This window comes from Gallinula chloropus (assembly GCF_964237585.1).
Source record: "Gallinula chloropus genome assembly, chromosome: 4".
Taxonomy (NCBI): domain Eukaryota; kingdom Metazoa; phylum Chordata; class Aves; order Gruiformes; family Rallidae; genus Gallinula; species Gallinula chloropus.
Genome location: NC_140088.1, coordinates 17081268 through 17107502, shown reverse-complemented (window position 1 = coordinate 17107502; position 26235 = coordinate 17081268). Strand labels below are relative to the sequence as shown.

At 37.4% G+C, this 26235-nt stretch overlaps 1 protein-coding gene and 1 pseudogene across 2 annotated transcripts in view; both read right to left on the bottom strand.

Annotated features, from left to right (window-relative positions):
• The window catches only part of LOC311191909 (actin, alpha cardiac muscle 1-like), a 50054-nt pseudogene extending 49351 nt beyond the window's left edge, over window positions 1–703 (bottom strand). Inside the window, exon 1 of the transcript in view lies at window positions 517–703. The product of the transcript in view is annotated as an actin, alpha cardiac muscle 1-like (transcript). The remainder of the gene's footprint in view (window positions 1–516) is intronic.
• Window positions 704–1911: 1208 nt separating this feature from the next.
• Window positions 1912–26235, bottom strand: part of LOC311190779 (uncharacterized protein) — a 44727-nt gene continuing 20403 nt past the window's right edge. The window contains exons 18-29 of the mRNA XM_084262800.1: window positions 25058–25167; window positions 23942–24110; window positions 23533–23637; window positions 12523–23271; window positions 12008–12159; window positions 10372–10531; window positions 8593–8745; window positions 7272–7439; window positions 6339–6436; window positions 5852–5986; window positions 3808–3922; window positions 1912–2981 (exon numbers count right to left, since the gene is read on the bottom strand). Coding sequence (XP_084118926.1) covers window positions 2823–2981; window positions 3808–3922; window positions 5852–5986; window positions 6339–6436; window positions 7272–7439; window positions 8593–8745; window positions 10372–10531; window positions 12008–12159; window positions 12523–23271; window positions 23533–23637; window positions 23942–24110; window positions 25058–25167 — 12273 coding nt within the window. The 3' untranslated portion in view covers window positions 1912–2822. The remainder of the gene's footprint in view (window positions 2982–3807; window positions 3923–5851; window positions 5987–6338; window positions 6437–7271; window positions 7440–8592; window positions 8746–10371; window positions 10532–12007; window positions 12160–12522; window positions 23272–23532; window positions 23638–23941; window positions 24111–25057; window positions 25168–26235) is intronic.

Here is a 26235-nt window from a genome sequence, read left to right as displayed (position 1 = left end):
TAATCGTTTTCACAAAGCAGCTCTTCTTTAATCTTGCTACCAGATGGTGTTCCTAAATGAATTCCCCAGATTTGCTGTTTATTTTTTACTTTCAATTATTATTTTTCTAATTCCTGGTGTCGATTAAATACAATTAAAGGAGAAATGCTTGGGTTTTGGCTTCTGCACAAGGCCCAATGTCCAGACAGCAAACACTACTGAAGTGTTCTTACAGGTTTCAGACAGACCAAGGTGGTTTCATTGCACTCTACTGATCCTTCCAGCGACGAGAAACGTCTGCACGTCTCCCTGCAACCACAGAGTCAAACCTGAATTACCAGGAGACCCTTTGGAATTCCTTCAAAGCTCGAGGCAAACAGCATCCAACTCCAGCAAGTCTGTAAATCCCAGAAAGATCTCAGATGAAGTGAAGCGAAGTGTTAAAATCATGAACTGTAACATGAAAAAACTCTCAGGGCAATACGAAGGAAACAGTGATGATTTCTAAAAACTTCTTTGTAAATGATATGATCTCACTTTCCATCACATTTATATCAGCTTCTGGAATGGAGTTCACAGAGTATTTACACATCAAGCCATTTTTGGAAACTTTTTTTCCCCAGTTTGTGCTTATCACAGCAACAGCACAAAGGTCTGGATAAATCAGGGCAGAATTTCTACCACCACTGGATCCTCTCCCACTCTCTAACCTGCTATGCGTCATGACAGAGGGTTGCTTTCTCCCCTCAAGATAAAAATCCCTCACACTAGATGAGTAAGACTAGAAGGATTTGTGGCTGTCACTGTAAAGCATTCTGCTTCATTAGAACACAATTAGCTAAGAATAACTCATTATCATTCTCTTAACAGCCATCTGCAAGCTGGAAAGGGAAAAAGTCTATCCATGTCCAGTACTCAGGGTCCTACTGTACTTGTTTGTTCATGTGGCACGCACTGAAAACAGCCAACATAGTGCTTGGGTGATGCTAGGGCTGAAAACAGGGACTGAATCAGTGATCATCCATTCAAGGGAGGATTGTTACCAGGATTCATGGGGACGGGCTGCCCAGAGAGGTTGTGGGGTCTCCTTCTTTGGAGATATTCAAGACCTGCCTTGACACATTCCAGACCTGCCTGGACACAATCCTGTTCAGCCTGCTTTAGGTGATCCTGCTTTAGCAAAGGGGTTGGAGTAGATGATCTCTAGAGGTCCCTTCCAAACCCGACCATTCTGGGATTCATTGACTCTGTAAAGAACCATGAAACAAATAACGTTTACAGGATTTCCCTACAAAGGTAACCGCACCTGGCAGTATTTCCCATTCTGGATGACAAACACAAGTGATGCAGAGTATCAGACACATTTTGGTAAATGTTAACTCTGCAAACATAAAATGCCAGCCAAACCTTCTTACCTATCACATGACTGCAACACAGACCTTGCACAGAGAATCCTTGGACCTTAAGCAGGTAATTGACTAACTTCTCTTCAAAGTCAACCTTGAATCTGCTCATCAGAAAAACTGATGGAATTCTGTCACATACTTACTCATTCGGTTTTCGTTTCCCCCAAGATTTTTAGGATTTGAGTCTAGAAAACAGGAAATCAAACAGCTGCTCCTTTTTTGTGACTTTATCTCTGCTCCTTTAGACTCATCTCATTTTGATTCTATCTCCATTTTATACAGATATGAAGGGAAGCACAGGCAGAACAAACACCAATAAACAAGCATACAGGGTGTAAAAACCTCCTTTGGGCTTGGAGTGGCCACAGTCTTCACAAATAACTATTTCTCTGATTCAAAAAACAGCTTGTGCAGTTTCCGAGAACATTGAAACCAAACACAGATGTATTAATATTCGACGTGTAAGACTATTAAATGTCTACAGCAACTGAATGCAAATCCTCTAATTCATACAGCCTCTTAGTTTAAAAGGTACCCTTTATTTAGTTGTATCTTGAAGCTCAAGTACGTAAACCAGGTAAGGTTGTGTCTTTACAAGCTTGAATTTCACGTGTTGAGCAGCTGAGTGACATGTTGCCCCAACGATATGCAGTAAAACACACCAAGACAAGTGCCAGTGAATTAAAAAAAACCTCCACAAAATCAACCAACCAAGAAAACCACCCAAAAAAACCAGCACCATAAGAAAAGCTACAGAACCTTTAAACAGCAATAAAAGAATACAAGAAGTTGAAGACATTTCCTCACGTCATCGCAATGCTGCATCTTTAATCGCTGCCTTACCTCATTACCATACATCTAAATACACACATATATATATCTGTGCACCTTGTCAGTCATTACAAAGTGCATGGCCAAAGAACAACCTTTTTAAATCTTTTTATTTTCAGCAAAAAAACCCCAAAATCCAGTAGATCTTCCTTTATTGCACTCTATAAAACTTCTTGTTATAATCAAGAAGCCAATAAACAGTAATAGCTGAATATTCCTTTAAAATTTATAGTTTAACTCTTAAAATAAAATTTATATAGAAAAGATATCATTTACAACCCATTCAGTAGTAATCAATCATTATGTACTCACAAACAATATTAAATAAACTTGTGTGCAGCAGTTTCTTGATAGGGCAAACAGAGGGGAATATTTTCTCCTTAGCAAATATAATATTCCACTGTTAAAGAGCAATTCAAGTCAGCTTTGGAGCAACTGTGATATACACAAATTTCTTTTAAGAAGCCTAAGATTCATGTTGTGTAACAAGAAAATATACAACTGTGTCCAGTGCATAGCTTAGCAGCAGCATGTGGAAAGTCCATCATCTTGAATTGGCACACTGTTACCTACAGAGAAATAATTTACCCAAAAAATGCAGTGTACTCAGAGAACACCAGTGAGGCACAGTAAAACAACAAGATGTAGTGTAACTAGGTACGTGAGGAATAAATAGCGGGATTTCGCTCTGGAGGTCAGCAGCTTAGAACAGTACAGACTTCGCCCTCGAAGCCATCTTCTGAAGGAAAGGGCTCCTCCTTTCATCTGGTGAAGAAACAAGAAGCATGAAATTAAGTTACCATGAATACAGACAAGAAGCTCTACTGTATCTCAGTATTTCTGAGGCACTATAAACCTTTCTGCCTCTGGTGCAGCAATGGAGGCCAAAGCACAGGACAGGCTCTAAGCATAAATGATGGTAAACTAGTAAAAAGGGACAAGGATTGATATATATATATATTGCATATTATATAAATACATATATATGTATTTACACTAGAGATGAAAATGCATAATTATATGCATACCCATTTTATTTAATGGCCACGTGTGTAATATAAATACGATTAGTCATGTTTTAATTTGGACATATGCAATGTGTTCTATCGTATGATTTACACAGCTGCCTGTAGTTTACTCACCATCCAGAACCCAAACAGAAAAGAAATTAATGACATTTTTTCAGTCAAATGTAGTTTCAGTTGCAGATTGCTACTCAGAATGGATGCCTCTATGGCACACCCATACCCAACGACAAATAAAGAAGTACTTGAATAAAGAAGTACTTCAGCCAGCTCTGCAGAGACAAGGCAGATTAGACAAGTAGCTGCTTCGTGCCACTGTTCACATGTAAAGAAGACAACCCAAAATCTGTGATTCCCAGTCACTCAGAAGGGAAATCCACACTCCAAGAATAAATGACAGTTGAAAGAAAGGTATAGCAGGGGAAATACAAGAAAAAGAAAGGAGCAGTGTGAAGGAGATAACAAGCTGTGTCAGCTTCAATCCAGTCTCTAACTACCACTATACAAAACACACACCACTTAACTAGCTTATAATTCAAGGGGTTTAAAAGCTTTCATTTACTTACCTTTCGCACAACAACATGTTCACTAGGATTGATGATTAAGGCTTCCCGTTCCTCCTCAGGTTCCATCTGAACAGTGTATTCGCTAGGTACAGACCTGTAACTGCTTGCATCAAATCTAGAGACAAATTAAAAGGGAGATAAGAGAGTACTGAATTATATATTCTACTAAAATACCAAATCCACATAAGGAATATTATTTTGCATCTTTACATAGCTGGGGGAAAGTCCCCACAAAAAGCCTTTAGACTTGGTTTGTCTTGTCAGGTATTTTTCAGCCTCTATTTACAATCTACTCTCAAGGTGTTTCATTTATTCAGAGTAAGCCCCATCACCGCTAGCTTACAGAGCAGTGATTTTCAGGTGACGGTAGTGATAGGCACCTTATGTAGGCAGACAGATAATGATATTTTAAACATAAACAGTGGCTATACTAAAAGGTGTTACACATTGAGATCTTTCTCAAACTTGGAAAAAAATATATACTGATGATTACTGGAATCTAACATCTGAAGCAAGAAATTAAAGGAAAAAAATCCCAAAGCCTGTAACATTTTCCTGATCCACAGTTAGACCAAGGTTTTTAAACACAGCTACACACACATTTGCATTGCTTCGGCTACTGTGGACCCAGAAGTAACATCTACAATTTGTTTGTTCCACTTGTTCTACTACTTGCTCAGAAATCTCACACCTGTTGCAGTTTTGTGAGGCTGTGCTGCTGAGACAGGTTTTTTAAGCAGCAGTTACAGTTTTCTGCCAGCCTAAACTATAAACAACGAGCAATTCAAGGCCAAAGTCGCAGCCCAAGATAGTCATAGCACCTCTGAGAATCACATATAGGCAAAAACAACACTGTGATAAAGAGATAAAGCTCTGTGGGAAAGGATTCACATTGGAGAAGTTCGTGGAGGACTGTCTCCTGTGGGTGAGACCCCACGGTGCAGCAGGGGGAGGGTGTGGAATGAATGCCCTCCACCACCCCTGGCCAAGAAGGAAACCAACTTGCAAGGGACTGATCGAAGCCCCCATCTCCCAGTCCGAGATGCGAACAGGGAGATGGAGGGAGTGAAATCATGACTAGAGTGAAGTCTGCTAGGAAGGGAGTGTTGGGGGGGAGGTAGAGGTGTTTTAAGATCTGAAAAAAGGAAAACAGCTCATGAAGAAGTAACCAAGAACCCCATTTCTTCCTAGTCCCTGCCCCCCTGTACTGCAAGCAGAGGGAAGAAGGAAACAAGATCATGGCTAAAGGGAGGTCTGCTTAGAATGGGGGGATAGGGGGAAGGTGCTACCGAGAACCCCATTTCCCCAGTCCCTGCCCCCCCCTGTACTGCGAACCAGGGGGAAGAAGGGAGAAAAATCCTTTCTAAAGTCTGCTAAGAAGGGAGTGGTGGGGGGAAAGTGTTTTAAGATCTGGTTGCATTTGTTTCAAGATTTGGTCGTGCTCCCAACTCTGGGAGTTGACCAGAGTTGGGAGTTTATTACACTACTGTTCTTTGTAGTGTAGTGTAATAAATTAGGTAGTTTCTCTCTTCATTTTGTGTTGAGTCTGTTTTGCCCATGTCATTGCTGACAGAATGATCTCTCCCCATCCTTATTTTGTCTCCTGAGCCTCTTAATATATATTTTCTCCCCTGTCCGACTAAGAAGGGGAGTAATAGACTGACTTTCGTGGGTGCCTGGCCTCCAGCCAGGGCTGAACCACCACAACACCCATACAAAACCCTATCAGTAATCTCACTAAAAATAAAAGGGAAACAAATCTGGCACTGCGTTTTCCAGTTCTGTAGTACAGTCTGCATTTACTCTCAGGCACAGTGTTAATGAAGACCTCACCATGCATTTGTCCAAAGATTAGCAGAAGCAAAAGATGGCTTTGGCTCTCTGAACATTTAAGTTATTTCATACCCATATAAAAGTTTAATGCAGCAATCTATCTGTCACATACTCCAAAAGCGTAAGAGAAGAAAAGAAAAAGAAGTATGTTTTACAGACACTTTTCTTTAACAAGAAAGAACTCCACGTCTTACAGACATGAGTATTTTACCTATTACTTTGCTCCTCAGAGAGTCCAAGGGCTTCTTCTGCAGCTTCTCTCCTCCTCCTCTCTTCTGACAGTGTTTCTGTCAGCTGTGAGAGTGCCTGTTGCACTGAATCATATTGTTGCTCGGTCTCTGCAAGCCTATGACAAAATGGAATCCAAAATCACTACTTTATGTACTTAAAGCATTCATTTCTTGTCCTTTTTTATTAAAGAACGTTCTTTTCTGTGATAAATACTTAATTATAATGATATGCTTTATATTAGACATTGAAATAAAGTCACCAACAAATATGTCTTTACAAAAACAAGCCATAAACATTACCAGATAATAATACTTCAAGAATATGTTTATGATTCATTTATCAACTGTAAAACCATTCCTTTCTCTTTTTATCCATAACGCCTTAGAGTGATAGAAAAACATTACTCTTGCATTTACAACACAGCTGTCAAGAAAACAATATTGCTAATACATGCTCTCAGTCCTGACCTTTTTCTGAGTTTATTTAGCTCCATATTGTCTATTTCAACAATAACTGCAGATCTTTCCTGTGGCGCTCCAGGGGGAACTTCTGCTCTAGTTTCATCCTAGAAAATATTAAAAGAGGAAAAAAAACCATACCACCAGTCACCATTTTTCTAACCGCTAAAAATATTTACTTCAATTAAAGAGACCATAAGCACACCAAAGCAGTGGAACAAATCAATCTTCGTGCCATTTAATCTTTTAATTTCCATAGCTGTAATTTTCCCAACCTGTTTTCTATATGAAAGTTGAAGCACACTGCTCATGCATGCTGCTGGATTTAAAGGATACACGTACACCCCAGAGCACAGCAATTTCTGAATAGTATCTGAAGCGGAAGAAATGCATCTACACATCCACACAGTAACACAGCGCTGACCACGCATGCCTAAATTCAGAGCTAGTGAGCTCTAGGCAGAGCGCAAGCACTGGGAACTGTGGTTCAGCCACCCCATGCTTTGCAATCCAAAGCAGAATCCAAGTGGTCTGTGAGATAAGAAGTGTGGGATTCATTTAATTTTTAGTTTATAGTTCTCCTTGTTTGTGTTTATTTCTATTCATGGAAAAGTAAGGATATTTTAGGGTCTCATGTTACTGAATAATTATGGGGGTTATAATCATATTTATCACAACTGTCCCTGCCAGCTCTAGACCAATTCAAGATGACACTTCAAAACAAATCAAAACAAAAGCAGGTATAAACAGCTTCCTTCAATGAAAAGTTAAAAAAAACCAAGTTTGCAACATTAAAGACAGTTATCTTCAGTGCATCATCTGCTAGAAAAAGTACTGAATCAGCAGAACAAAAAGCATTTACTTCATTTTTAGCATGAAAACCAGAAAAGCATAAGCACAGGAGAAAAAAAAAACTGAAAACATTTCCATGTATTTGCTTACCTGAACAGTGCCTGGGAAAGATGTTACTTGCATGGTCTGATATTCCCTCTCCAGTCTTAAGTAACGATTTTGCAAGTCAGTGTAACGAAGCTGGTTATCTCTTAGAGTCTGCGAAAGAGTCTTCAACTGGGCAGACAAGACGGCATTCTCTTCTGCTGACTGCACAACCTTAAATAAATTAACATGTAAATAAAGAAAATTAGGAATTATGCCCTCCAGGAAATTACTACAGATTTGAGACTTGTTGAAAACACTTAACTGAATGCTAGTTTCAAAATTCCATCAACATTTTGGCAAGCTCACAGTTCAGTAAGATTTAACTACTTGTTTTATGAGCAGCAGAAATAATGACAATTGAGTACTGATTTCCGCTGTAATCAACATGCCCAAATCAGAAACTCAGGGTTTTAAACCTCAGTGCCTTCCTCCCTGTGTTTTCCATGATATCATCAACCAGCACAAGACAGTATACATAAGTGCTACTTACAGACAAGGCATATAGCTAAATAAACATGATAATATAAACATGTTCAGCAGGCAGTCCAGGAATGCACAGCAGTAGAGTTTTCAACTTTTCAAAAAACAGACAATAGCTGGGGGTTTCTGCCCGTTACCTAAAACACTCATCTTCACTTGTAGGGGCTTGAGATTTCTACACCTATTTCCAAGTTTGGTTAAAACCATTAATAGGTTGATAAAATGTTTGGGTAAAGCAGGGAAAACTGTCACAATGACAGATGAAAGGTAACAGAAACAGAATTTGCTTTGAATACCAGGCCACACAAAGGGATAAAAATGAAGGGAATTTCCAATAGTATTTACAAACTGTTGCAATCAAAACCGAACATACACACACACGTGCGCGCATGCGCGTTCATGGTGGGGGACACACTCTTACTGTCCTACCACCCAAAAAAGCACTCATCAAGAATTTGTAAGGAAACATTTCTGAGGTATTTAAAACTTGGCATGAGATAGCTTAAGTCCGGTTCCAGCTAAGACAAACATCTGTTTCTGTCTACAATGAAAAATATTTTACCTTGCACAGAAGTTCAGCAGTGCCCATCAGTCTCTTCAGAATGCAGATTCAAATAACCCTCTTGGGCAAACAAAAAGTCAGGAAATCCTCACAGAAAAACAATACTTACATCTAGCCTGCAGTTTGCAGACTGAGCCAACAGGGTTGTTTTGAAGAATTCAAGTTTTAAAGCAAATTAACTTTCAATCACACATGACACCACCAATTTAGCAATGTTTCTATGTTGATACCAGCTTAGATTCATATGGGCTGTTCAGGATCACAGCTGTTTTCCTAAGTTACCTTTGAATTTATCTGCTGAAAATGCAGATCCTTCTGGTGTATCTCCTGAAGACAGCGCTGCAGTTCATTTTGAAGCCGATTCTTCTCAGCTACAACATGCTTGATTTCCTCTGGTGCATCTGCACTTCCAGCGAGGGAGGCAGTTTCTAAAATCTTAAAAGGTATTAGCATGTTCAGGGTAAATGGTAGTAGTTCTCTAAATAACATACAACTCCATAAACATATTAACTTCTCACAAGTTAACACCACATTTACAAAAGACTGTATAAAAAAAAATCTAATACTTGGTGTTTTCAACTTAAATACTACCATTAAAAAAACAATTAAAAATTACCACTAAAAAGTAAGCCAATTAAATTTTTAATTAGCAAGTTGTGAAGCATGAAAGGGAAAAATAGAAAAAACCCAGATGAATATAAAACACCTTTCAAAATTATTGTCAAGGTAATGATGTACGATATTCATGACTTACTAAAGAACAGATATTTCATAAATGTGAATCTAAAGCTGAAAGTCCACCCAACATTAACACCGATACACAGTTTTGGCCTTTATCTCTGACAGGTCAAGATTTTGACCTTAACGTCCCATAATGGAGGGAAGGTACCATCTCTAATGCTTGATGGAGTCTGTTTTCTCATACAGACTTGTACCACAGAATATTCCGTAACCCAAAGGATATTACTGTTCAATAGCTTATATTCATGACTTTAACCACAGAAAACGATCTTCATACGAAACACAAACTTGACCAACTAAACCACTGTTTTAAATGAAACTCAGAGGAATATGTTTTACTTCGTCACAGAAAACGCAAATAAGAATATTACTCTAAAATAACACTTTCCTTGAGCTTGTAATGATAGCCTACAAGAGCAGACAGCGTTGCCAGACTGGGTCTCAGCTGCTGCCTTTCTAAATCTAGTATTTTGTTCCTGGCAAAAGCCAACTCCAGCTGCTTCAGGGGAAGGGCAAGAACGCTTCCAGTATGCACATCTCTCCCTTTCCCCCCAATCAGGTCCTATTCTAATCTGCAGTAATTAGAGATTTATTTAAGATCTGAAGAATGAACTTTATTAGATCTTCAAAATTCGTTAGCACTAAGTATACAAGTTATATCAATGTAAACTATCAAGTTTGGTTTTGATCCTTTTAAAAACTGTGTCCCTGAAAGTATGTGGTAGCTCTAATGTATCTGAAAAAATATTCACATTACCTGAAAGAACATATCCTTTTACTAGTTTTCTATTTCTGCCCTAATATCTCTTATTCTTGGTTTTCAAGAAGTGAATGTGGATTCTCATTTCACATGCCACAATACTATTAGGTTGGGATTTCCCCATCACCACCCATTTCTTTCTTTCTTAATGATACAATCCCAATCTTTACTGAATTTTTTACAAGTTTTTGTAAACTTGTGAGGTGAAGTGTACTACAGATTATTTACACTCAAAAAGTATGTTCATTAAAATATACCACACCAGCGAGTTTTCTCTGTTATTTTATCAACACATAAGAAACTCATGATTTTTCTTTGGTTTAAAGAAGTTGATCGATTTATCAGACTCCACTAAAAAGTGTTTTTAATAATTAACAACTATTCCAAGCAAATGAGTTGAACTTACCGATTTGACCACCTGCAGAGGTAATGCACTCATCAGCCTTCCCTACTTCACTATCATATGTTGTACAATTCTCATTTGGGAAGCAGGCTGAACAACAAATACAGTAAACTGATGGAAGTAAATTCGTGCCTCCTACTATATTTCATTTGTTTACCTTGACTGGGTAATTGCTGCCAGCAGAGACTGATTGCTTAACAACCATGTCTTGTTGCAGCTTCTGTAGCTCTGCAATCTGTCGGTCTTTCTCAGCAACCGTAATTTGACATTGATTTCGCAGTGCCTGGGACTCTGAGAGGAGGAGGTTGTTTTCCATTCTGAATATAAAATATTAGACTAGATGTTAAATGTTAATATACTACATAGTAGTGAATGAAAAGGATAAAGCTGTACTCACTTATTTCTGAAATAAATAACGGTAGCTTTTGAACAGTTCTATGCAAACATGGAGCACTACCTGAACATTCTCAATACACATTTCAGTTTAAAAACATCTGCTAAAAAGAAAAAAATATGAGAATATAAAAGCCTTGAAAGATAACATCACATTTTCTTCATTGGCCTGGAGACAAGTATCTCACCAGCTGTAAAGATACTAACATCTGTTAATGCAATAAATACTTCAGCTATCTAAAGAACAAGGCTGCATAGCGAAGCAAATTTACGTCGCAGCAATGCAGAGCACTGCTCAAGATAGCCAGTCTACCCTATTTCAAGTTTGAAAAGCCCAGACTCACAAAACTGAAATAAACAAACTTACCTTATCTCTAAAAACTGCTGTCATACACAGTCAGTATCACAAAAGGCATAAAGGTAATTTAAATCCTTCTGAATTTAATTTATCATTTTAAAGTTTACAGGACTACTATTCATACTGTCTACAAGTTGTAATAAAGTTTGAATATTTCACGTTAACTTGCCCACATTTGCAGAGATAAATGTGGGGCTGGCCTTTTGATCTACATCCTTTCCCCAAGAGCTTCTAGTATAAACCAGTATTATCTTACACAGACTTTATTTAGAGCGCTAGAAATTGCACCGTGGACAATAAAATGCAACAAGGCAGTTGGCTACTGCCTACTGGCCTCAAACTCAAACAAAACTCATTCTTCACTGGACTGATCATAACGTGCTTTTGCACTTCAATCATATGCACAAGTTTAAAAGCTTGATGACAACAGCAGTCTGAGATGACCAAATCTTATCTGCATCAGTGTGCCACTTAAAAATATCTACTGCTTGCTTTGAAGCAGACCTTGTGAGAGATTCACCAAATTAGGTCCAAGGTGTCACCTTACTCATTTGTCACAGATGATGCAAGATGTGAATAGTACTTAAGCAGATTCTTGAGGCTGCAAAAATATTGAAAATTAACTTAATTTCATATTTGAGCATCATGTAGTTGGACCAAATAAGCAACACCTCAGATATCTTTAAAAAAAAAAAAAAAGGCAGAAATTGGGTGGAAATGTTCAGCCATATCAACTGTTACTCTAAGAAGAGATTATTATACCAAGCAGTGAAATAAGATTCTTGAACTGTAATTCCCCACACCCAAGTCACTAACAGAAAATATTAAGACAGTTTAAAACTTTACATAAACAAAGTGACAATTACATAAAGATACAAGTGCAACCGTGAACAAAGACAACTCTGTGTAAGTTGACTTACCACATTACAGAAATATTCCTATCCTACATCTTGCTAAACTAGGCATAATTTTAGTTTTCTGTCAGTTTTAAGAATTCTAAACAAAAGCCACATGTATTATTTGTTAATTTTAATATTTATACCTTAATCCAGCAAGCTCATTCTGGTACGATGCAATCTCTCTCTCAGTTTCTGCTTGGAAGGCTTTTGTCTGATTCAGTGCCTTCTCCAAATCATCAACTTTGGTCTTCAGTTTTGATATTTCAACAGCTGCAAGGCTGGCTCCTTCTTTAGCCTATGTTTAATAAGCATGATTAGTGAAATGAAAAATACATGATCGAAGTTTTATTTGTGTGAGAATTACAGAGTATGTTTTTCTCCACGTTTTCTTCTGTTTAATGGGATAATTACTTGAGTAGGCCTTTTCTAGTCACAGTTTTCTTAGCATTCATATAATCAACAATGTTAAACCTGAGAATCCATAATGGCTCTAAGCATTCTTTGTATTAAAACCAAAATTACATATTGATGTAGTTAAAACTTACCACTATTTCCCTATTGTTCTGAAGCATATCCAAATTACTTTTAAAAGAATATATTTAATTGATGCCGTCACAACTAATGGGAAATGAAGCTGTGCCCTGTTTTCAGAAGTTACCTTCTGATTGCTGATCTCCTGCAGCAATTTGTCTCGGTCATCCTGAAGACTGGCCATAGCCTTGGAAAATGCTTCAATTTGGTGAACATAATTCCCACACTCAGATGAGAGCCTGCTAATCTCCATGTCACGACTAACTAATGTCCTACAGAGATTTTCAATTTCATGAGCAACCTGATCAAGTGTAACCTTATCTGCAGCATCAAGAATAACCGGATTCAGAAGAGAATTCTCTTTGAGTATACTGATAAGATGTACTTTAAAGCCATCCAATTGAGCTTCAAGTTCATCTCCTTTCTTTTTTTCAGTCTTGAGTTCAGATGTGTATCTGCTCTGAAGCACCTTTAAGTCGTCTATTATCCTATCTCTATCATTTTGCAGAGCCGTCATTGCTTTGCCAAAGGCCTCATTTTGGGACCTCAGCTCACTATTTTGAGATTGAACTTCGAGTATCATCTTCTCTGCATCAGATTCATCTCCATGTTCAAGTGTCGAAAGAGGCTTACTGTATCCCTCATCTGCATCCTTAGCACTTCTGCCTCTTGCATTCTGGAGTTCTCGAATCTTCTGAAGATTTTCTCCATGCTGTCCGTTGGATACCCAGTCTTTTTTCTGTACAACAGCACTAGTTAGAAGTTTCTCTCCAGATTCACATACAAGTTTCTCTTTGTTTAATGATGCAATTAAAGTTTCTAAATCACTCACTTTAGACACCAATTTTTTATTTGCATGTTCTAAAGACATAGCAGTATCTTTCTGCAGCTGACTGGAAAGTTGCATTTCTTTTATTTGTTTTTGAAGATCGTATTTTTCTTGCTCAAGGCTTTTAATACAATCCAATTTCTGCTTAAGTAAGTCTTTCAGCTGATGGTCTTTCAGAGATAAAACCTGGTTAAGATCTTCCCTATATTTTATCAGCTGTGCACTTAGCATTGCATTTTCAGAATGAAGATCATCTATTTGATTGAGAAGTATCCTTAATTCTTGTTTCAAAGCGTTATTCTCACTCGCATTGCCAACTATAAGGCTGTCCCGCTGATTTAAGACAGCTTGATGAAGATGTTCCAGCTCTTTGTATTTAGAAAAAAGATCATCCCGGTCATTCTGAAGAGATGACATCGATTTTTTCAAGGCGTCTATTTCACTAGCAATTGCAGCTTTATCTTGACCTGCTTTGTCTGCTTTTATCTGGAGATTTCTCAATTCATTTTCCATCCTCTGACAAGACTCCTCAGATTGTTGTCGCTCCACCTGCAAAGACCTTAACTGAAGTTCATACTCACTGATTTGTTTCCTATGTTGAGTCTGTACCTGCATCAGATAGTCAGAAATTTCATCACCTTTTGAAGAAATGAGTAAGGAAATTTCTTTGTCTTTATTACTTAGCATGATCTTCATTTGCTCAGAAATGGTAATCTGCTTTTGCAATTCAGCATTCATTTTTTCTTTGTCAGCTAGAAGCTGTTGCAATTCTTGTTCCTGTCTTGTAAAATTACTTTCCAGCGCTTTTATCTCTCTTCCTGCACTTTCACTGTTCTCTATGAGATGATTAAGGGAATTATTTTCTTTCAGGAGTGCTTGCAAAGCTTCTTCTTTTGACTGAAGAACACTCTCCAATTCTTGCTGCCTGTTTAAAAAAAAGGTATTTTCTTCCTTTATTCGGCAAAGCTCTTCATAGCGTTGTGTATCAACAGATTTTTGCTTCAAGTACATTTCATCCTTTGTTTCCTCTACTACAGAGTATTTGATATTCAATTCTTGGATCTGAGTCACTTTGTCTTTCAGTTCATCTTGTAAATACATTATTCTTTTATTACCATCTTCTATTTGTTTCTCTTTATTTTGGATGGCCTCTTTGAACTGCATTTCCCAGGTTTTCATTTCAGTGATTACCCTGTCCCGGTCATCCTGAAGAGAGGACATACACTTTGTAAAAGCAGCTAATCGTGCCAAAGCAGCATTCAAATCTGCTTGAAGTTTCTTGTTTTGAGAGTCCTTAATGCTAACTTCCTCCTGCAAACCATGAATCTCACTCATTGCCCTATCTTTTTCTCTCTGCAGAGCACCATGTCTTTCCTCTAGGTTCAAAAATTCTCTTTTGTGAACTGATTTTAATTGTTGAAGATTAAATTCCAATTCTCTCTTATATTCTCTCCTTTGAATTTGTAGTTCATCTTCTTTCTTCTTGAGCTCTTTTCTCCAATTTAGATTCTCATCTGTAAGCCTGTCCACTTCATTCTTTGACTGATCCAACAAGTTCATCTGTGAAGAAAGTTTTCCCTTGAGATTATGTATTTCTTCATTTGACTTTGCAAGCTTTTCTGACATATTACTTAAGTCCTTCTCAAATTTTTCACTTTTTGACTGTGAGAGTTTCACAGATCTTTCCAAATCCAGGATCAGCTCCTGGAACTTTATAGAATCCTTCTGCAAATGGTTGATCTCCTGCTGCTTCTCCTTTAAGAGCTCTTGCAATTCTTTCGTTTTGTTTTTACTTCCACTATTATCCCGCTGAGCACTCTTCACCTTCTCCTCAAACACTCTTACAAGGTGTAACTGCTGTTCTTCTTTTTCTCTAATCATGTCACATTTTTCTGCCTTTAATTCTTCCAGCTGCTGTATCAGCAAGTTATTTTGTACTTGTGCTGATTTCATTATATCGGTAAGATGATCAACTTTTTTAACATGATTAAGCAATTCTGTCTCAAGAAATTCTCTCTCATTCTTTACCTTGTAAGAACTTTCTTGTACATTTTCTAATTCTTCCTGTAACAGACATTTATCATCCTCTAAAATCTTAACTTTTTCATTTAGACTAACAATTTCTTGTGTAAGACTTTTACATTCCACATCCAGCTTTGTTAGACAATGATTTTTATGGTCTAAGGATTTTTCAGTTTCTTTTGCTTTTTCTGAAATTAATTTTCTTTCCTGTTCCAGGACAAGCACATCTTGTTCTTTTTCAGAAAGTTTATCCTTCAACACATTAATGTCTTTTAACATTGATTCATTCTCACATAATGCATCACTTATTTTAGATTGCATATCGTTCTGGTACACTTCCATTTGAGCCTGGAGCTCTCCCAAAGCCGCTTTAGTTACAGTGATGTTACTATGAAGGATTTCATTTTCATTCTGAATTTTTTCTAAAGCCAGCTTTAAATTTTCAGAAGTTTCTTTCAGCTGCTCGTTCTCCTCCATTAGCTGATGATTCTGATCAGTGAGTTCATGAAGACGATCCTGGTGTTCTTGCATCCTTGACTCTTGCTCACGGATCTGCCTTTCTGCTTTACTTTGCAATTCATCAACTTCCATTTTCTTGGATTCGCTGAGTTGCTTCAGTTGATTCTTCATAACCTCATTTTCATCAATGAGGCTTTGTAAACGTTTCTCAAGAGCCTCCTTCTCAGATTCTCCTTCCCTGAGTCTTTGAATAGCCTCTTGCTTTTCTTTTTTAGCAAGATCAATAACTTGCCTCATATCTGCTATTTTACTACTGATATTCTCATAAGCCTGAAGAAGTGATTCATACTCCTGCTTTAATTCACTATGTTTAGCCTTCCATCCTGTTAATTCAACTGTCTGAGAATCTTTTAAGGTATTTAGTTGGAAAGAAAAAGCCTCTTTTTCCTGAACTATAGTCTCCATGGTGGATTTAAGACTTTCACATGCTGCAGTGAGGTTTTCATTTTCAGTTAACAGTCTAGCATTTTCAGAAACAAGGCTCTCCTCTTCAGACAATGGTGAAACAGTACTTGAATTTTGTTTTGGTGTACCAGGATCTATCAAGTGTTGAAGCATACCTGTCTTGTTCAGCAGCTCTTCTCTTTCCAACATCAGCTTATCAATCTGGTCTTTAAGACATTTATTTTCTCTGAGGGCTTCTTTACGTGATATTAAAGCTGCCTGTAATTTTCTTTGAAGGCGCTCTCTGGATTTCTCTTCTGTTCTTTGCTCCTGTGGTTTAGAATCATCTCCATGGGGAAGTTTTGCCAGTGGCGATTCTTTCTGGATTTGACATTGAGCTGCTTCTCTCAGTTTAGTTTTCCTGGAATAATCAGTCTCTGATAGTTGAGAAGAGGTGCCTTTACCTTGTAAATTTCCTTGAAGAGAATTATTTTCCAAACAAAACTCTCCCAATTCCTTTTCAGTATCGTTTTCTTCCTTAAACTCTTTGCATGACACCACAGGTCTACTTATCTCAGCTGTCTCCCGCAGCATACATAGCTCGGTCAAAAGTTGTTCGTTTTTTTCACTGAAATGTTTTACCTCCTTTTTCATATTAAGTAGTTCCAAATTGGACTTTTCTAAACAACTGAGAAGATTCTCTTTTTCATTCTTCATTTCTTCAAATGCTGCTTTGTAATGGTGGGTTTCTTCCTGTCCCTCCTTCACAGCTTCATTTAACAATTCCCTTTCCTGATCAAATTTATTGTTGACATCCTTAAGCGAGTAACGCAATGCTTCTATTTCCTCATTCTTTTCTGCAACCTCCTTACTAGCTTCAATTCTCAATCGCTGCAGTTTCTCCTCGCTCATCTTGTAATCCTCTTCATTTTTTTTAATAAGTGCTGCTTTCTCATTATTCACATGTTCAAGCGCTGTCTTAATGTCAATAGCTTCAGCCTCATATGCTTCCAGCTTTTTCTGGAGCTGTTTTATATCCTCCAACCAGCTGCTCTTACACTGTTCCTGGAACCGATCCCGCTGTTTCAAAGAGTTTAAGCTGACCATTACTTTTCTTTCACCACCAAACTGAGCTGAAATTTTTCTCAATTCTTGCTTTAACATTTCTGTCTCCTCCTGAAGTTTTGCATAATTACTTCTTAACTCTTTCAACTCGGTATCTTTACTTGCCACTGAAGTGATCATGCTTTCTGACTCTTTCAAGGACGCAACCTGAACCTTGTTGCTCTGTTTGTCTGATTCCAAATTCCTCAGGTCAGCTGCCTCTTCACCCACCACGGCCTTAGATGAAGCCAGCAATTTCCCTAGGGGATACTCTTCTAACAGATTACAATTGAGTTCTTTACACTTTGTTTGAAGAACTTCCCAGAGTGCTTTATGCTCTTGTTTGAGATTCTCAAGGTGGTTTTTTTGTTCACCAAAATCTGCTGCAAGTTTAGCGTGCTCTTCCCTTTCTTTCTGAAGTTTTTTCATATCTTTTTTTCTGACCAAAAGCTCCCTCTCTAAGGCTTCTTTTTCTTTTTTCAATTGATTTATGACATTAATGTCAGTGTTAGAGTCCAGATAATTCTTCCTATCCGCAGTACTTAAATCAGGCTCTTCTGAACTGGAATTCTTCAACAATTCTTCCTTCTTAACTTCAGACTTCACCTTTTCAAGAGCTGAGAGCAGCTGAGAGCGTTCCTCTTCATAAGTACTCACTTTTTCATCAAGCATAGATTGTATATGAGCAAGCATGCTGTCCTTTTCCTCTAAAAATTTGAGGTTCTGCTCACATATATTTTGCTTTTCAGCAATGACATCATTTAACTCAGCAATATTGCCCTGAAGTTCCTCTAAATGAGAGGCTTTTGCAGACAGAATTTCAGTCAAATCACTTATTTTGGCATCTTTTTCTAAAAGTTGTTGTTTCAAAGTTCCAAGTTGGAACTCAAAATCTTTATTTTGTATTTCAACTAGTTTTAGATTGTCTGTTAACTCATTAACTTTCTTCAACAACTCCTGGGCTTTTTTTTGCTCTTTTTCTACTTCTTCCTGTCCACTCTTCTCTAGTTTTCCAACTTTTTGCATTAGATCTCTTCTTATTATCAATGCTGCTTGAAGTTTCTTTTTCAGATTCTCTTTTTCCTTGCCCATTTTCTCAAGATTAAGCTGCATCTCCTCTTTTTCATTTATTAAATCTTTAAATACAGCTTCTCTATTGCTTAATGTAACCTGACTGTGTTCCAGTTCTTTCTTACAGTCCTCAAGTTCCTGCAGTACTTGGCTTAGCTCTCCTACAGAACTATTATGAGCAGCTTCAAGGTCTTGAAGTTTGGTATTTAATATATTTCTCTCTTCAGAAAAATTCAGCATTTCATTAGACAATGATTCCATGATCTGGGTAACAGAATAGTCCTTTTCTTTCAGTTGCTGGCTTAAACCAGATACTAAATCCTTCTGCTGATTTATCTGGGAAGTTAAATTTTTTATTAGATGATCTTTTTGCCCCATTTCTTCAAGGAGAGTTGCTACTTTTTTAGCTTCAATGTGGAGTTCTTCTTGACTGGTTCTTACTATTTCTTCTGATTTATCTATCTTGTCTTGAAGAAATTCAACCTGCTTATTTATTTCCGCAGAGAACACTTCCCTTTCTTGCAAGAGACACTGTTGCTTACACAATGTTTCTTTGACCATGGCCATTTCTTCTGACAGACAGTCAATTTCAGATTGGTATTTGCCCTTCATCTTTTCAATATCATCCTGCAGCAACTCCTTCTCCTTCTCAAGTGACTGCATGCTTCTTAATTCATCTTTCATGGTGTCTATTTCTTTCTGCTTTTCTAAAAGCACCAGTTGCAATTGTTCACCTTCTGTTTCTTGGCTCAAAATAGCAGTTATTAGAGTGGAGAATTTTTCCAACTGAATTTTACTATCAGTTAGCTGCATTTCAAGCTCTGAAGCCTGTACCTTCTTTTCTTTACATAAAAGCCTACTATTAAGTAATGCAGATAAGCTTCGAGTTAATTCACCTTTTAAAAGATCCAGCTCTTGATGCAAAGACTGGATTTTGCTATCCTTTGATTTAATTTCACTTTCTAAACTGCTCAATTGCTCAGTAAGATTACTATTTTGTAAAGCTGCCCTATCAAGTTCTGTCACCCATTTGTTTTCTGCCTCAAGGAGACTTTGTTCTAGAGTTTCAAATCTAAGTTCTGATTTAGAAAGTTCTTCACTCTTCACACTAACCTGCATCTGTAACTTCTCTTTTTCAGTCTTCATCTGTAGTTTGACAGCATCTATCTGCATTCTTGAATAATTCTCACTGGTTTCTAGTTTTTCATTGATTTCTTGGAGCTCTTCCAAATTCTTCTGCAGATTATTTCGAGATTCAGCAAGTTGCATGTTTTCAGCCATCAGTTTATCAGCATCTTCTTGTAACAGAAGTTTCTCTCTCTCTAAAGACTCTACCTGAAGCTGCAGACTATCTATTAAAAGTGAATTGTCATGGAAGTCTTGAGATGATTTGGAATTTACATTGTTCAACTCTAGCTTCAAACATGCTATGTTATCTGCCTGTTGAGCACACTTCACATGGAGTGACTCCACAGCCAGTTCTTTTTGCTGTAGTTCTTCTTCCAATGTACTTGTTTGGTCTAGTGCTTTTTGGTATTCAATTTTTAGAGAGTCAAGTTCAATTGTTAAGGAATCCATCTTCTTCTGATTAGTATCAAGCTTCTCATTCTTCTCCTGAAACTCCTTATTAAGGTTTTTTATGGCTATACCACTTTCCTCTAGTTTTTCTCTAAGAACTTCAATCTCACTAGAAAGAACATTAACATTGTTATCTGCCAGCTGTATACTGGTATCTTTGTCCTTTAAAGAACTTAGCAGTCCAGCAATTACTTCTTCTTTTTGCCCAAGAGCTGCATTCTTCTCAGTTCTTAGTTCATAGTGTGCTTCAATTTTCTCCTGAAGAGATAAAAAGGCATTTTCTTTCTCATGGACTAGCTCTTTAGATTTCTGTAGTTCTTGTGTTAGTTCACATACCTGACTTTGGAGCTGAGAAATTAAACTTGTCTTCTCTTCATCCTTCCTTGCATTCTCCTTCAGAGTTTTGAGAAGACTTTTATTTTCCATAAGAGATGTTTCTTTTTCTGATAAGGACTGCTCCATCTCAATTACTACATTTTTCTGATGTTGTATTTCTTTTTGTAAATTCACTTTCACTTCCTCCAACTCTACCACTTGCTTCTTTAAGACTTCACACTCAGTCTCTTTCACTTGAAGTTGTCCCTTTAAATTCTCACTAAATAGTGAAACATTGTTGATAGCTAATTCTTTTTCTGAAACAAGTATTTTTAATTGTTCTGCTTCAGACATTACAAGTTCTAACTCTTTCTGATGCAAGCCAGAAGATTCCTGTAGCTCAGAAAGTTGTGCTTTTAAACTGATGTATTCATCTATCTTTTGTTTTAAGCATTCATCTTTCTGTAAAATCGAATTGTTCAACTGGGATGATTTTTCTGTCACATTTCTAAGCTGATATTGAAGGTCAGAAATAACCTCCATATTCTCAGACAGTTGAACCCTAAGTACATCAGACTCTTCAGATTTGTCTTTTAATAACTTTAACTCTTGGGCTTGCCTCTTAAATTCATTTTCTTTTTCCTGCATTGCATGTCTAAGCTGGTTGGTTTCAAAACCTAGAGCCTGTATTTGGTTTTGCAGATCCGAAACGATTTGCATATATTGTCCTTCTCCTGCCATTTTACTATCTGTCATTTGCTGAATCAAAGCCTCCTTTTCAGAAAGGAGAGTTGCTTTTTCTTCTAAGACAATTTTTAAGTTTTCTTTTTCAATCAACAGGCCATCGATTTGGTCCTTCAGAGCTAAAATATTATGACTTTGTTGGGACAAGTGTGAAGTTAAAGCAGCTACTTCGTCCGACTTTTTCGTTACCATAACATTAACTGTTTCAATGTCTACTTTCAATTTTTCGTTTTCTACGGTTGCTGTATGTGCTTGTTGCCTTGCTGAAGTAATTTCAGACTGTTGCTGTACCAACTGTGACTGAAGAACTTCACATTCACAGGACTTCTCGCTTAGTAAGTTTGAAACGTCCTCCTTTTCACGCTTAAGCGCATCCATTTCTTTGCTTAATAGCTGGAGCTGATTATTTAACACCATACTTTCTTCTATTTTCTCAGAAGCTTGCCTATGAAACTCCTCAAGCTCCAAACCCTGACTTTTTACAGTCAGGTCTCTTTCTTCTACCAGCAGAGATAACTTTGTTTTTTCATCTTTAAGATTTTTTATTTCATCCTGCAACTCTACAATAGAAAGCTTATTCTCTTCCATTTCCTTACGTAATGAATCATTTTGAAGGATTTTCTCTCCCAGGGACCTGTTTACAGTTTCAAAATCCAAAGTTACACTTTGAAGTTGTTCCTGCAGTAGTAAATTCTTTTCCTTACTATGACCGAGCTCTTGGATGAGGCCACTACACTCAGATAACTTACTATTTAACATTTCTTCTTTATTTATTTCTTTGTCTTTGGCATCCTTCAGCTGAATGAGAAGTAATTGCATTTGTTCATGCAACTGTTGTGTCTGTTCCTTGCTTTCAAACAACTGAACAGCTAGCACATCACACTCCTTTGTTTTCTCCTGCAGCTGTTCTGCAACTGAATTTTCTTTTTGCTCGGCAAGTATTGAAAGTTGTTCAATCTCTTTTGCCAGAGTGTTTTTATCACAATTCAGTACTGAAAGAGTTTTTTCATACTCAGCAGTCCTAGTAGATAACTTATTCTCTATTTCTGCCACAGCCTGGATTTTCTTTAACAATTCACACTCTTTTACATCCAAGAGTTTGGACAAATTCTCATTTTCACCGATTAGCTGTTCCTTCTCTTTTTCCATCATATCTATACTTTTTTTCAGATATTCATTTGCTTTTATTTGCTCTGCCAATTTTTCTTCCTTTCCTTCAAGATCTGCCTGCAATTGCTTATTAGCTGAAACTTTCTCCTGTGTCTCTACTTCCATCTTGTTAATTTGTTTGTTTATTTCATTTAACTGGTTATTAAGTTCTTTGCAACATATCTCTTTAGCTTTGAGATCTCCAGTTAATTTAACTTTAGTCTCTTCATTTTGCTGCTCCAAAACACCAAGCTTCTGCTCTAATGAAATAATGAGCTCTTGTTTCTCTTGCAATACTTTTTTAGTTGTTTCTTGATGTTCGGTGTGTTCTATAAGCTTCCTAGACAATTCAGCCAACTGTTCATCTTTTTTAGCATTTTCCAAGACCAGTTTGTTGTGTGAATCTTTAATTGATTTTAACTCATTTTCAAGAGCCTGTGCTTTAGTCTCTTTCTCTTTGAGCAAATCGTTCAATTTTTCCTTTAGAGTATTGTTTTCCTCAAGTTGGGATTTCAAATATTCAGTTTCTTTCCTTTGTCTATCCTCTGTTTCTTGTAGTTTTTCAGATGATCGATTAATTTGTTCTTTCAGCAAAGTAATTTGTGACTCACACTCTGCAAGTTTGTTATGGTATGCAACACTGTTGGCTTTGATTTCAGAACGGAGATCCTTAATCGTAATGCTGTTCTCACTGCTCTGTCTTATTAATTCCTCATTTTCCTTGGTTTTAGCTTCATTCTCAACTTTAACTCTTTCTAGCTCTAGTTGCATTGTATTACTTTGCTCAGAAAGAACCGAAATCTTCACACTTGCATCTTTTACATCAGCTGTTTGTACTTCTTTCAGTAAATGAGTTTCCCTCTCAGCCTTTGATAATGCCTCTTCCATCCCTCGTATTTCTTCCTCTTTGCATTGCACTTGACGCTTCAGGATGATAACCTGTTCAGAATATTCTGTCATACTCAAAGACAGGACAGACATCTCCTTGTCTTTTTCTGCCAATGTTTCTTTAAGATTATCGATTTCTCTTTCACGTTTCTGGAGATCCTGAATAAGCTGCAATCTTTCCTCTAAATGACTTGTGTTCAATTTGTCAAGCTCTTCGTTTGTCTGGTCCAAATCCAGCTGCATTGACTCTACCAGGCCATCTTGTTTCAAAGCCTAAACACGAAGAAAATAACATTAGAAGGATACTTCAAATGTATGGTAGAATCACACTCTGCATGTATGAGTACCTAAAGTAATCAAGCTGTACTAACTGTACAGTCACAAGATAACAGTGGTAATCATTAGACTAGTTTAGTGTCAGGAAGTTTAGCATATGATTTTTTTAGCAGCAAATGCTGTGATTTTGCTAACATTTAAATGGGCAACATCAAAAGAAGATAAAATTTCTTCTCTTACTTTATTTTGATGAGTTACCTTTTCCTTCAGTGTAGCAACTTTTTCTGTTAGATCACTGATGACTGTTTTCTGCTCAGTGTTCTCCACTTCATAAACACTGCATTTCTTTAATGCTTCATTCAGCTTGGTATTAAAAATAGAGGTTAATATAATAGAAATATACAGCATTATATCAACATTATGATGCTAGAGTCAAATTACCACAACAATACATAAACAGTTTCATGCAAAGCTCCATGTTGGGTCTAAGAAATCCTTACACACAACTCGAAGCAAAAAATGGTATGAAGTGAACAAAACTGTAAAGAAACAGAGTAAGAACCTTCCGACAGTGAAAAACCGCAATAATGCTGCCGAGACACAAACAGAAAGTTATGGCTAACAGTTTGAATAAATTAAATACTATTTAACAACAACTTTAACTTACTTTTTGCTCAGCATGCACAAACTTTTCACTAAGCTCTTTGTTCAGAACATCCTTTTCTTGAAGCAGTTTCCTCAAAGACTCAATTTGTTCTAGTTTTTCTGTTGTGGTCAACAGTTTTTGTTCTTTTTCTCCAAGTGAAGTTTCAAGGAAGCTATTTCGGTCACTTAATCTATGAAAAAAAATACACATTCAGATGTTTTGAAAACAAAGCTTGCTTTAAGCTTTCTAGTGTTATTAGCTCCAAACTACATTCCTAAAAGAATAGTTGTTACAGAATAACAAGGTTGGAAGAGACCTTTGAAGATCATTGAGTCCAACCATTCCCATCCTATGCTAAACCATATCCCTAAGTACCTCATCAACCCTTTTTTTGAACACACCCAGGGATGGTGACTCAACCACCTCCCTGGGCAGCCTGTTCCAGGCCCTGACAACTCTTGCAGTAAAAATTTTTTTTCTAATATCCAATCTAAACCTGCCCTGGCACAGCTTCATGCCATTTCCCCTTGTTCTATCTTCTGTCACCTGGCTGAAGAGACCATCGCCCACCTCTCTACAACCTCCCTTCAGGTAGTTGTAGGTGGTGATAAGGTCTCCCCTCTGCCTCCTCCAGGTTAAACATCCCCAGCTCCCTCAGCTGTTCCTCATATGATTTTCCCTCCAGCCCCTTCACCAGCCTGGTTGCCCTTCTCTGCACTTGCTCAAGGACCTCAATGTCCTTTTTATGGTGAGGAGCCCAGAACTGCACACAGTACTCAAGGTGTGGCCTCACCAATGCTGAGTACAGGGGCACAATTACCTCCCTAGACCTACTGGCCGCACTGTTTTTGATACAAACCAAGATGCCACTGGCCTTCTTGGCTACCCGGGCACACTGCTTGACTCATATTCATCCTGCAGTCAACCAACACCCCCAGGTCCTTCTCCTCCTGACAGCTCTCCAGCCAACCTCCCCCAAGCCACACTTTACATTTAAACTTCCAAGTACAAAAATAACACTTGAATCAAGTAACACTTTTTCAAGTGTCTTAAAAAATTATACTTCTCATTAGAAGTTTAAGTTTAAAGCAAAGCAAGCTAATCCTGTAATGGAGTTGTAAAGACCCTTTCTTTTACCCTTTAAGTTGCTCATTCAAGCCAGAGACCAGAATCTGATGCTTTTCTGCATCTCGCAATTGTTGGCTGCGTAATTGGGTGAGTTGAGTTTGCAAACGTTCATTTTCACTCTGCAACAAAACAACAACAAAGAAAATTAAGATACACAAACACCCAGAAAAGCATAAGACAATTAGAGTCACAAAAATCTGACTCTTCAGGAGATTTACATCCTACAGGGTAATAGAGACTATTATTCTAGCATTTTAGCCAGTATCTGTGCAAAAAACAATGCTAGTATCACAAATTCTGATGTGATATTAGTTCAAATAGATGCAACCCACCTTTCAGAGATATGCTCCTTTGGCAATACTATGATAGCATGAACTCAAGAGTGATGGCTGTATACCCAAAACAACACACACACACTCTCACACTGTGTTAAGGTAGCTTACTTATCTTAACAAAAGAAGCTACTGCTTTGAAAAAATACTTTCCTCATTGGTTTGCAGACAGTAGCAAACTCACAAAATTTTTTGCCTGTTTTTTCAGGTTGAAAGAATGCAAAAGTCTGCATATGGGGGCATGTGGGGAAAAGGAAAAGGAAGCAAGCTTCATTCACACAGCTTCTTAAAATTTTTTTTAAAATACAGTACAAATCTACTACTCTAGCCAGATCCACTGCACCAATTCAAAAATGAAACAAACAATCTGGCAACAGCAAACAAAAACCAAAAGCAGAACACGTACTCAGAATCAACAGCAAATAGGACAAACATGGCAAACTTGGTCACCTCCACTGCAAATAAGCTAGCATTTTGGAGGAGGCAGAACACACCTGTACCGCCCTCAACAGCTGCCCTTCTTCATCTACACCAAACGTTACCTGTATTGAAAGGCTTTGTTAAGAGATTCTTGAGCGATATTTAATATAGGATTGTCTTTCATCTTAAAATCATTGATTTTTTTTACACATATGCAACTTCAGAGATAAAGAACTACAAAATAGTTAGCCATGCCTGAGGGAGTTTAAGAGATCATTTGCGTCAGTTAGTGAAAACAAGGTTTACAAATTTTCATACGTAGTAACTTGTCAGTCAGACAAATATTAAAAGTAACTTTTCTGATAAATATGTGCTTTACTGTTCCTTTCAGTGTCTCCACTGAGTAACTTTACAATATAAATATATACCAAATTA